The sequence below is a fragment of the Convolutriloba macropyga genome, chromosome 5 (assembly GCF_964194025.1).
Source record: "Convolutriloba macropyga chromosome 5, txConMacr16.3, whole genome shotgun sequence".
Lineage (NCBI taxonomy): Eukaryota > Metazoa > Xenacoelomorpha > Acoela > Convolutidae > Convolutriloba > Convolutriloba macropyga.
Genome location: NC_134472.1, coordinates 26650092 through 26663187, shown reverse-complemented (window position 1 = coordinate 26663187; position 13096 = coordinate 26650092). Strand labels below are relative to the sequence as shown.

At 32.0% G+C, this 13096-nt stretch overlaps 1 protein-coding gene across 1 annotated transcript in view; it reads left to right on the top strand.

Moving 5' to 3' along the window:
* The window catches only part of LOC142339271 (uncharacterized), a 72596-nt gene that overhangs the window by 42023 nt on the left and 17477 nt on the right, over positions 1 to 13096 (top strand). Inside the window, exons 5-7 of the mRNA XM_075389174.1 lie at positions 2047 to 2168; positions 9789 to 9841; positions 10447 to 10512. Of these exons, the coding sequence (XP_075245289.1) occupies positions 2047 to 2168; positions 9789 to 9841; positions 10447 to 10512 (241 nt within the window). The remainder of the gene's footprint in view (positions 1 to 2046; positions 2169 to 9788; positions 9842 to 10446; positions 10513 to 13096) is intronic.

Here is a 13096-nt window from a genome sequence, read left to right as displayed (position 1 = left end):
TAAAATACGAAGAACACTAAATTTTAAGTGCAGCTCGAAATTATTGATTAAAGGTTTTCAAAGCACTATTAAGAAAGAATTAAATATTGTGAAAGTTGCTTAACTTTTCGCCAATTTATTCAAAAAATAGTAATCAAAGCCAAACTAGCATTTAGTTCGCTGTCTATCTAGGAAGAGATAAAAATAGCATTGTTGAAAATTGCAGCCGTACAAAAAATCGGTTTTTCAGTTTAATCGACTAGACACTCCTGGTTGAGAATTTTTCGGTTTTTTAACACAAGAAATCGACGGTACCGTCGTTTTTTTCTAGTCACAAATGACAAAATTTCATTTGATTTTTTCATCGATATTGTCGTTTTTGTTCGGTATTTAACATAAGAAAGACTCAGCATCCTCGTTTTTAAACCTAAGACAAATTGGGTATCGTCGCGTTTAAATGTAAAAGAGATTCCGTACGTCGTTTTTAAACGTAACCGAGTTAATTGTGTCTGAAAAACAGATTAGTTCAGCAGGCCGAACTATAAAAACGATCGGCGTTGGACATTTTGAAACTTGCTTGTAATTTACAAGAAAGTATGCTGCAATTTTGAATTCAGTAATCACCATGAAATTTGTTTTCATTCAACTAGTTTTGTGAAAGAGCTAAAGAAGATGATTTTGCACATTTTTTTAAAACTGGCCTCTAAGAAGTACGTTTGAAAATCCTGCAAAAAGAATGCTGTCATAACGTTTGACTATCATATATAAAAAAAATACAATTTCCAATAAAAAAAAATTCTTACGTCTAAAACCGAACATACTGACGATCTCCTTCGTTTAAATACCGAACGTACCGAAGCCTCTAAAACCGAACACACTGAATCACTCGAATCACTCCAATAACGACCATATCGAATTTTTCTTTTCTTTGAAACCAACAACACTGAACAAACCGAACATACCGAAGCTTTCTTACGTTTGAAACCGATGATACCAAAGATATATTACAAATTTTTGTCATTTTTGTTCGTTCTTCTCAACTAGGCATGAGGAATATTTAGTTCTAGTTTCTGACGGGATACGTTTCGAATTATTCTCTCACAAAAATTCCCTTGTCTTGAGAAACGAGATGCAAGCCACCTCAAAAATGATGGGATATCACGCAAAGCCAAAAAGATAGATAAATGTGATATATATCCGTGATATATAAAAGAGATATATCTGTGACTGCTAATCAGCATTCAGTTGTGATAGATTCATATCAAGTCATTATGAAGGCATAGCGAAATGCATTAAAAAGTCTTTCAAAAATTTAGACGATGTTGATTGTCGGCTAAGTGAGCGCATATAATATTACAATACTGGAAGTTTCAACCAACAGGTTTAAAAGTCAATATTTTGGTAAGTCAGCTTGTTTTGCGAGACACCATTAAAACTGAGTAAAATTGTGTAATGGTGCATGATTTGACAATATTAGTTTAAATTTTGACAATATGGAGTTAATATTTCCTAAAGTCTGCGCTTCATTCTCTTTGTAATGTCCATAAATATATCGGTCAGCATCAATTGACTGAATCAAAGAGTACCAGTCAACCATATAGTTTCTCTTCTCCCTCAGAAAGCGAGGCAGAAACAAAAGGTTAATGCAAGGTCTTTTGTTCAACAAGTCTCTCGCATCAAATTACAAGAACGGGCATAAATTTCTGTTCTCCAGTAGGTTAGCCAAAAATTTGATTAAAGTTCTGCACCCATCTTCTAATTAATGACAGGTACATTTTGTTTTAAATTTTGTTACGTGGGATAAAAATTGATTGATTTTTATGGCCCTGAATTCTACACATCAATCAGCAGCGCGTCAATATTCTATGATTATTAAGTTTTCAAGGCAGAGTAATCAGAAACTTCGAATACATGCAACCATGTATAAAAATGGTTGTTTGACGGTGTACAAAAAGTTAACTCTTTGCTTTTGCTCATATACAACGCAGTATAATTTAGCCAGTGACTCGTTTTTGTTTTTATTTACTCGAATTTAATTTGAAGAGGTATTTTTGTTGATTACAATAGATTGTTGGAGGAGTATTACTGTGAACAACTGAAGAGACAGGAGTCGGAGTTTCAGGAGTCTACGTGCACTTTGAAACAGTTCTGGTTGGAGACACAAACGCAACAGGAGGAGGAGATATCAGGCATCTATTGAACAAATTAAATCATTGACACTTAAGTGGAGATATAGATTTTATATGTCAAGCATTCATTACTAACACACAAGCAACAACCTCTGTTGTTCTGTATACGACACAGAATTCTCTAACAAATTCTGACTTTGTAAGAATGGGAACTTAATCGGGAACTTAAGCTATAAATTCGCAAAGCTTAAGGAATAAAATAAGCGAAGACTATATTTGAGCCCTAAATCACGGCAGGGAAAATAAAACTACCCAATCCCAGGGAATCGAAACTTGATACACCTTTATAAGAAACATACTAAACCAAGTTAAATCTTGACACGGCACTTGACATGGCACTAACATCGCCTGAAATACAAAGTTGTAAAAACTAAAAAGCACGATAAAGAAATTTGACCCAAATTTTTATTATGGACCAGGAATTACCATATGTCGCAGAATTCAGCTCCCGCAATTTAGTTCATTATCCAACCATTTTTTGAAAAAAACGTTGTAGCCATCAGACTTTATGTCGCAAACTTATTAAATAACATCAGTGAGCAGGCCAAAAATAAGCGGGCGCGGTCCAACAATAGTTAATAGGGAATGAATAACGAAAAAGCGCTATCACGATTTACCAAGAATTTTTCAAGAGCTGTCGAGAAATTTTACGTAAATCTTATCGAGATATACCAGGAAATGTTGGCGTTTCAAGGTCTAGGCAAATTGTTTCAAGTTATGCAGATGTTAAGATTATGCATGTCTTATCTTGGTGCATTAAGTTTGGATTCATTGGATTGCATTTTTCAAGAGATTTTTCAAGAAATCGAGAGAAAATTTCTTTAAGAACAGAAGTTTGAAAAGTTGTTATAGGGTAAACAAAATTAAATGAACTTATACCAGGATTTGTTTGTATTTCAAGATCTAAGAAAAATATTTCATATTATGCAGATGTTAAGGTTATGCAGTTTTTATCATGGTGCATCAATTTTCGGTTCATCAGGTTACATTTTTCAATGAATTTTTCTAGAAAATGATCACAATATTCTAAAAGAACTGAGGCTTGAAAAAATTAATTGGACTCATGTCTCGGCCTCACCGAAATTCATCTTTACGTCTACTTTATTCAAAACTACAAGGTTAAAGGAGTTTTTGTTTCTATAAGAAAGCCTATCATTTGTACAGTAATTCAAACGGAGTTCCCTTTAGATATAGATTTTTCGGAGCGTTGATTCATTATTTTTGGCTACGCTCTTCTAGCTTTTGCTTCTATAGAATGTAAATAATTGATTGTTTGGGAAACTATCAACATTTATTAAGATTAATTCAAGAGCTTTTGAGAAAATTTTCATAAATCTTATAACGATATACAAGGAATTGTTGGTATTGCAAAGCAAATTGTTACAAATTATGCAGATGTTAACAATATGCATGTCTTATCTTGGTGCATCAAATTTGGATTCATTGAAATTCATTACAGGACATAAAAAAGTTTTTTGGACTTAAGCTCTAACTGCGCTGATATCATCGTCACCTCTACTTTATTATAAACTATCAGAATAAAGTTGATATTTTCTTCCCAATCCCGACAGATTGATATGTTTACTGTAGTAAATTGTACTATAAGAAAGCCTGTTATTTGTTGAGTAATTAAAATGGAGTGCCCCTTAAAATTAGACATTTTTGGCAGCTGATTAATTGTTTTTGGCCATTTTCCTCTAATTTGTGCTTCTATAAATTGAGCTCAACCATTTGTTTGGGAAATTGAGGCGAAATATCAAACAGAAAACATCACTTGAACATATTTTGAAGTTTAAGTGAGATTTTTTATTATCAAAAAAATTGGAAACAATTTTTTTTGCAGCTCTCAGTAATTTTTGACGTTGTTATTGGGTTTCGAGCCCAATTTCTGAAATAAGTTTGCTGGAAGTAAAATGATTGAAAGTAAATCTGAATTGTAATAGACTATTAGTGAATTTATTGTTATCATACGTTCATGGAGAAGGTTTCGATGAAGACGAAAATATTCTTGAAAAACTTTCAGCTATTATTTTGAATTGAAACTTTTTCTAAGACTTTTTCCGGAAAGTTTTGATTCCAAACTTATATCATCATACGGATTACATATTATAATGCCAAAAGTTCACATCACTACTTCAATTATCGGTGATGGTAGATGAAAATTTGGAATCATTTGTGAGAGCGTCATGTTTTTTACCTCTACACTTTTGACCACTTTTCCTTCAGCCAATAAAGTAGTACAACCCCAGTGAAACGAAACTTGATACACCTTGCCATGTCATGCAAGATCTTGCCAACTCGTGCAAAACTTGACACATCTTGCCAAGATCTTGATAGACAAAAGTTCTTGGAACACCTTGATAAGATCTTGGCAAGATCTTATCAAGACATGTCAAGAAATTTTCTTGGCGTAACTTGATAAAATCTTGATAATTCTTGACACATAGAAAAACTTTTTCTAAGCAACCCGAAGTGACTGGGTGGAAAAATGAACCAGGAATCCAGCGAAAAATCGGCCATGACCAGACAAACCAGACAACAAAATAGCTATTTTGGCTCATTACAACGTAATATATATTCAATTGCGATTTCCTCAAAAGTCAATGGGACCTGTTTTAAGTTGATAATATGACAGAACAACAAAAAACAAGTACAAAATTTGGCAAATGCCAAAAGCTAAAAATCTCTAGGAAAACTCCCAATAGCGAAGCCATGAAACCATTAATTGGAACTTTAAACATCTAGAGAGATTTAACTTTCATTCTCTACAAAGAAGATGCAATCTGTCTTTTGTTGATCAAAGCAGCAAGTTGGCCAAATCTAAAAAAGTGGCAAACTCAACGATAACTGTTACTTTCTTACAACAAAAAAATAGGAAGACATATGAGCCATTAGGTATAAGCTGAAAGTATTAACTAAGTTTATTGCACCATTAAGGGAGGCCAATTTAATATTTTATAAAAACTCTCAATCATGAGACTACAAAAAGCAACAAATGCAGTCAAAATGCAAGAATTGAATTCAAATTCACGAAAACTCTGCGCAAGCCGTTAAGACTAAGAAATTTCTTCTGAAGACGCAAATTTTGACTGATTTGAAAAGTCAGTTACTTTTGGGCATTCACAACAGCAAGAACCGTCTTGAAGATCTACAATGTGATAGTTTAAACTATTTACAAGAATGATTTAAGAAAAATCTTCAAATGCGCAACAATAAATGCATATGATTGCTTTAAATGAAGTAAATCAAGGTTTTAAATTTTTTGAACTTCTTTATAGTTTTGGCTTCTAACCGGCCAATCAGCAGCGCAATTGTTAGCGTTTAAATTGTTACTCTCAATTGCAAAAAGAATGAGCCTAAACTGCCAGAATTTTTGTTTTTGAAAAAAATGGAGTCCTGACAATTTATGGTTTTTAAGCTGACTTTTTTTTCATTTTTCGTATTTGATGCTTGATGCTTAAATACTGTAGTTGCTTTGTATGTATTCAATTTGCCGAGCGTTGTTTTTTTTTGCTGTCTTGTTTTTTCAACGCTTGCTTTTTTGTCTTATGTCATGTTACAATTTGTTAAATTTTTTTGGGACCTTAGTGGGGGCCTTCACGGTGGCGGTCCTGTATAAGGTGTGTACTATGTACATACCGAGCTAGCATCCACTTAAAAATTTCATTATACTGGAAAAAAGCGGCTCATTTGTTGGTCAATAAACTAACGGGAGCAGTATTTTCCGACATTCTTGATAATTCTTGATAATTCTTGATAATTCTTGCTATTTCTTGATAATTCTTGCTTAATCTTATGATTTCCTGCTACATCTTGTTTTTGGGTGCTATTGAATTTTTAATACTTGATATATCTTACCATGTCATGGTTAATCTTTCTAGGAAATCTTGCCAAGATCTTGTTTCTTGACAGCCATGCAAAAAACTTGCAAGTTCGTACATATCTTGGTATTTTCTTGGTAAGTACCATGGCAAGATCTTGGCAAGATTTACCAAGATTTAGTATGTTCTTATCAAGATGTACCAAGTTTCGATTCACTGGGACACCATTTTGTATTGCAATCTCTGCCCAAAAAGTAAGATTAACTTAAAAAAACTTTTCAAATTCTCTGAAAAGTCTACCACAAGGGCAGTAGTCAACTCGAATACATCAAGCTTCATCCATGTTTTTTTTGCTGTTACTTGTCTCTGATGGGAAAATATTGGAACGAGTATAGCTAAGTTTAGTTTCTGAAGTTCGTTTTCCTGAAAATATAAAATTTGATTATTATGCATAAAGACAAGCACAGTCAAAATTTTTATCAATTAACTGTAATAGATAAAAATGTATTCAGTTTTCAATCGTTCAGAATGTTCTATATATATGAAAACTTGAAAAAAATTGGTTAAAATTTTGAAATCACTCAAAATTTTGTCTATTGTACAATATTGACAATTATTGTTAATTGTGAAAAAAAATTCTGACTGAATTGTAGGGCTACACCCTGAAAGTTTTCCAATGTAAGCCCACGCTGTATAACTTTAATTGTTCCGACCCCACTTGTGGGGGGGGGAGGAACTATATACTCAAATGGGTTTTTTTTGTTCAGTCAATTTTGGCCGATCGATATATTCATCGCACAGAAATGTGAGGGGTATCATTAAAAAGCTGGTCCAGCGTAGAATTCAAAATTAAAAAGATTTTTTGATTTTCGTTGTTTTCGGGGAGTTATCGAGGATTGAAGTTTTGTCTGAACACGGGATATTTGTTCACTTTTAGTCTGATTTTTCTTCAAATTAAGACATTTTCTTCAAAAATAGTATTTTAAATTTGAATTTCTTGCCAAAAAATGAACCAATTTTGTGTTCCTAATTGACTAAAAGCGATAAAAAACTAGTTCTGGTCTCATAGGGAGCTTCAATATCAAAAATCGAACTCTATTTGAGAGCTCTTTTTTTTAAAAAAACTTTTCTACTTCTTCTTGCTTTTTTCAATCACCTAGACACAAGTCACTTTTCATATCGAAGTTCCGTTAATTACAAACCTGCTTCACAGTCAAATGAAGCCCAATGAACAAAAAAAATCGTTTTCAGGGAATTGCTCATGTTTTTTTAAGTTCGACTCTGAGTTTTCGTCATTTTAAATGAAATTTTGAATTTATTTTTGAGGTTATGGCATAGACTCTTTGACTAACAGTGCAATATATTCCGTAAAGAGATTTAAGTGAGCATATCTAGTGCTTTCAGTGGACAGCTAATGGCTGTTGAAACTTTTAAAATAATTTTTCGAAAATTTTTTTGAACATTAACCAATCATAAACTTATTATCGTGAACTGTAAGTCAGTCTCTGTGATGACAACAACCTCTTCCGTCCTACTGTAACCAAATTTGATCTAGTTGGCTATTTTATCTTCAAACTATTATTGATGACTTCAATGACACTTCGAGATTTCAAAAGGTTTTTTATTTTTTTTGGATATTTCTGTATTATTGGTTACTTTTGAAATCTTATCACAATAACCTAAAATTGACAGCTCCTATTGGCTTAAAGAAGACGTTCAGTGGATCACAGATAAATTTTTCAGAGAAAAACTTATGGTTTTGAATGGCTTCGACCTTTTCTTCCTGCACTTTTCTACTGATTTTTGGTTTTCGCCTGTTTTTGTTTTTGTTTTCATAGTCATAAGACTTGTTGTGATGTCTTATTAATCACCTATGCATGACAAACATCCTCATTCACATATTGAAGTATTTTTGAGCGTACTTATTAACTTCCGTTGAAACTTATTGAATTTAATTGCTGTTAAGAATTTAAAAATAATTTTTCAAAACTTTTTTTGAACATTAACCAACCGTAAAGTTTTGGTGAACTGTTAGTCAGTCTCAGTATTGACAAAACCCATTTGCTTTCTACTGAAACTAACATAAACTTCGTTGGCTTTTTAATTTTCTAACTAATGATTATATGACTTCAATGACACAAGAATTCAAAATTAAAAAATTTTTTTTTGGATATTTGCTTGTTATTGGTTACTTTTGAACTCCTATCACATTATCCAAATATTATACAAATTTTCCAAACTTTATTCTAATCGCAATTGGAAATGATTTCGATCATCAAACCTGTTGTCCCATTGGAGGCTTCGTTTAGCGTGTTTAGTGGATTCCGTTGAAAGCTAATGAAATCACTACTAGTTTATACTACGAGTTTTCTCAAAAATTTCCTGGTTCTAATGTATTTGTTCATATTTGATTTCATGAATCTATATTGATAAAAAAGTGAAATTCATTGCTGTTAAAAATTAATTGAACATAGAAAAATTTTTAGTGAAAAGTTCATTTTTTAATGCCTTCGACACTTTTCTCGCCCAATTTTTTTATTGAAATTGCTGTTTTTGCCTGTTTTTGTTCTTTAGGTAGCTGTAAATTGCTGACAAGTCTCTTAAACTTGAAGTTGAGGATTGAATTATTGACGTTACACGAATCAATTGGTGAGTTTATAGTCCTTAGTCTTAAAGTTTATGATATACATTTTCAAACATTTTTCAAGCTTTTCTGTTTTTGCTGTTCCTTTCGTCAAATTGTAACTTATTATCATCAATGAGAGGTCACATCCAGTTTCTCGTATTTCAAAAAATAACATATCTACTGATAATATTTGTCACCGATGCTTTGTTTGTTGGACAATATGCGTTTTTATAAACGTTTTTTGAGTAGTCATTTTTTGCTTTTCTATTCTTCTTTCAGAACAATCGCATAGTAACAGCTCCAAATGGTTTACAAATCTTGCCTAAATAAACTTCTTTAATCTGTCAGTATAATTCCTGCAGCTGAATTAGTAGAAATAAGAATTAAATTAAAAATACGTAATATTCAGATAATAGCTGATGATTTTAATGGTAGCAATAGTTTATTTTCGCAAACCGTTTCTAATTTTTTTTAAGTTTTTTTTAGTTCGTCTCTAAGGCTTAGTCTACCCAAAGACAAAGCCTTTTGGTTTTGCAACAACTTTTAGTTATTTATCAAAATTATTTAGTTAAAAGCTGATGATTTTTAAGACTTTTGAAATTTCTTGGTTTAAAATATGTTTATTAATTTTAGAATTTCGCCTCATTGATAGTTTTCTTTGTTGACTTGTAACATAGTCTCATTAAGAAAATTTTCCATCCACTGTATTTTTAGGAGAAATTAAATTTGAGTAGTAAAGGTTTTATCTGACTGCATTTTGACGTTGTTGCTATGTGCTTTTAAATTTAGATATTCATTTTTTGCCGTGAAATTTTTATTTTTGTTAATTTTTTTTGTTGTTTTTTGTCTCGTAGTCTTTTTTATGTCAGATCTCATTGGCGCAGTAATAAGGCATGGCATTATGTTATTCAATTAGTAGATAGGTTGTGTAACGATTGTTTTAAACTCAAACATCTATTTTTGTTATTTCTTCATTTGGTTGAAAAATAAGTCAAAAATGTAGATGAGCTCGGGTCGGAACATCATGTGCGAACGCACATTGAGCCGCCTTGTTACAATTTGAAATTTAAAAACCATCTGAGCAAAAAGTGAGACAACTTATTAAACGAATCTGACTTGGTTTCAAAAGTTAGACTTGTAGTTTAACCAAATTTAAGAAGATGCTCTTTTCAGTTGCAACAGAAAAGCTGAGCAGAAGTGCCGCAACAATCAAGCAGCTTCACAAGGTAAGCAGCTGTTAAAAGATTACCCGGTCAGACACGAACCAATTAGCTTTCATTGCCTTGCAACATTGATACCCCTCCACAAAAATTATAGATATTATGACACTGCACAGCGATTTCATTATTTATACAATCAAATGTTAAACCAAAACAACAAATGTTACCAAAGGTAGACATTGACCATCCATAATTCCGTAGTTTAACGAACAACCCTATTAGGGTGCACAAAATGAAATGCAAATGTACCTTTGCTAAACTATGCTAAAAAATTACCATTTCGATATGATTATGGTTATGTTTGAAATTGTTGCTAAATGTTGTTTTCATAACCATAATCATATCGAAATTACCATTTCGATATGATTATGGTTATGTTTGAAGTTGTTGCTAAATGTTGTTTTCATAACCATAATCATATCGAAATTACCATTTCGATATGATTATGGTTATGTTTGAAATTGTTGCTAAATGTTGTTTTCAAAGTATGCTGTAGCTCTTTTTCCATCATATTCTTCTTCCGACCGAAGAGTAAAAAATTGAAGAGTTTTTGATATATACAAGTAAGGCCAACAATGCAGCTATCTTATCACGTTTTAACAATGTTTCAGACTATTCAGCTTAAAGAGGACACCATTCTAAACTTGGAGACCGAACTTCAGTTGTCATCATTCAAGGTAAATCCTGACGTTTTGCTGCTAGATTTTTTCAGTGGTCACTCACTACTCTGTTTTTTGGCGTACTTTATCATAATCCAGAAAAATGTGAAAATCTATCACAGTTCCATTGAAAATTGTCAGTTCAAAAATTTGCAATGTTTGGTTATTCAAAGCCAAAGAGAACAATTTTTTTCAATAAGTAAAACTAAAAACTAACAAAGAGGCTCGGTAATGAGCGTTCGCACATTAAGTTCCGACCCCGCTCATCTACATTTTTCACTGAATTGTCTACCAAATGAGGAAGAGATAAAAAAATTAACATATCAACATATCGTTCAACAAACTACTAAAAGAATAAAACAATCTACTCTAGAGGGCCTATCAGACCTGTGTCTACCATAATATGACTACCAAAAAAGACGGCAATAAAAATCAAATAGTTACAAATATTAATTAAGACCAAAACTCCTGATCCTTTTTTTGAAAACCACTAATAAAAAAATCAAAATGGCATCAGATAAAATTTATACTCAGTAAATTAACCGGTACTTTTTTCGAACAAAATATGGGACTTTTCCTCAATGCGACTTTGCAACAAGTCTTCTAAAAATGAGCAAAAGGGGGCAAATATTATTAAAACATTGCTTTTTTTTAAAAAAAGAATTAAGTTCGAAACGATTAGAAACATTACGCATCGAATGAAATCATTGAGAGAGTCTTTTATACCTCAAAAAAGAGCGACTGAGGCCTTTCATTATCCACGATAGGTCATACGACTACAAAAAAAACGACAAATCAGGCAAAATTTTCACAAAAAATAATGCACGAAAACGATGTCTCCCCTATCAATTAAATATTAAGGTGATCACTAAAAACAATAAAAATCTTCATTTGCATTTTTTGCAGGTGACAACATTTGTAAGTCAAATGACGCCAATTATTGCGATACTGTGAAAAGAAAACAAAAACCTACAAAAAAGTAGCAAAATTGCAAAAATCACGAAAATTTGTTTTAAGAAAACTGGTTGTTCCAAGAAGAAAGACCATTTGAGGAAAATAAAACCGTTATTAAGATGCAATTATATTTCAAGAGATAAATGATGTGAATTTTATATAGAGATGCTGAGCTACAATTTAACAGAAATAAAATGGGCAGATCTCAAAAATCTATCTCTTTTTTTATTAAAAACAAATATTTTCAAAATTCATAGCCAACAAAAAGCTTTCGACTAAGAGAGTAGACAGTTTGTCTTGCACATACTCCGAAAACTAAATCATAAACTTAAATCATAAGACTATAAAAACATTAATTACAAACTGAACTGATAAGTTTCTAAAACAACTTTACGAAACCACACGTTTGAAGCCATTAAATTTATAAGGTAGTAACCGCGAGAATATAACATCTTGATTTGCGTCTCCTTTGATCACCATAACGACTATCACAAATTGACAAGAAAAAGAGCCACAAAAACTGAAAAGTATCTAAATTTCAATAAAATAAAAGACATTAGGTAATAACCGAAAGATTAGAAAAGGTTCACTTGCACCTTTTGAGAATGATATTTAGATCTTTTAGTGGTCAAACGTAAAAATCAGACTGCCAAAAGATTAACAATTGAAGGCAAAAGATAAGAAGTCAATTATATTTTTCTTAAACTCTTTCTCAAAGCCATAAAAACCCTTTGGTTCTCCAAAAACAAACTGTATCTACATTCGGCCTCCAATTTATGTAAATTGGAGCCGTCATTAACGGAGCCGCGAAAAAAATATTGTCAGTAATTAACATTAAAAAAACAAAAGCAAAATATCTTGAAAAAAGGCAGCATCAAAATAAAAACCAAAAAGTCTCTGATTCTACGAGTCCATGAAATTATCGAACCTCTCCCAGAGTCACGCGTCCAATAAACTGATCAAGTGTTCCGAGTATTTGCGAGTTAGACCAATTGTTGAGTGGAATTCTTCAAATGTTAAAAAAAAGATGCATTTTGTATAATTATAGAGTTAAATATGCAAAAAATGTCAAAGTTTTGATTCCAGAAGACTTTAATACGACGTCTAATTGCAATTAGCGCTTTTTTAAGTTTAGGGAGTCTGTGTTAAGGTTTCTAGGTCACTAAGTCCAGCAAACTTTAGCAAAGTGGACCAAAAATGCATATTTTGTGCCATTTTTGATGAAAATAGTTTGAATTTTGAAAATGTTATCAAAAATTTTAGCCAAAAATACTTCAGTCAATCAATTCAGCAACGCTTTTCTATCTCTAACGGTAACAACAACACTCTGCCGTTAAAAATTTTATTTTATTTTGAATTATATTATCGAAATTGTGCCAAATTTTAGCAAAAAATACTGAAAATGTGAACAAAAACAGTCGAATGTTCACAAAACTTTAAACCTCGATAACTCCCTGTAAAACACAAAAATTGAAAAAATCTTTTTAATTCCGTATTCTACGCTGGACGGGCTTTTCAATGATACCACTCACAATTCTCTACGATGAATAAATATACCGGCCAAAATTGACTGAACAAAAAAAAACCCCAGTTGAGTACATAGTTCCTCCCTCCCCACTAAAGTTGGGGTCGGAACAAAAAATAGAGC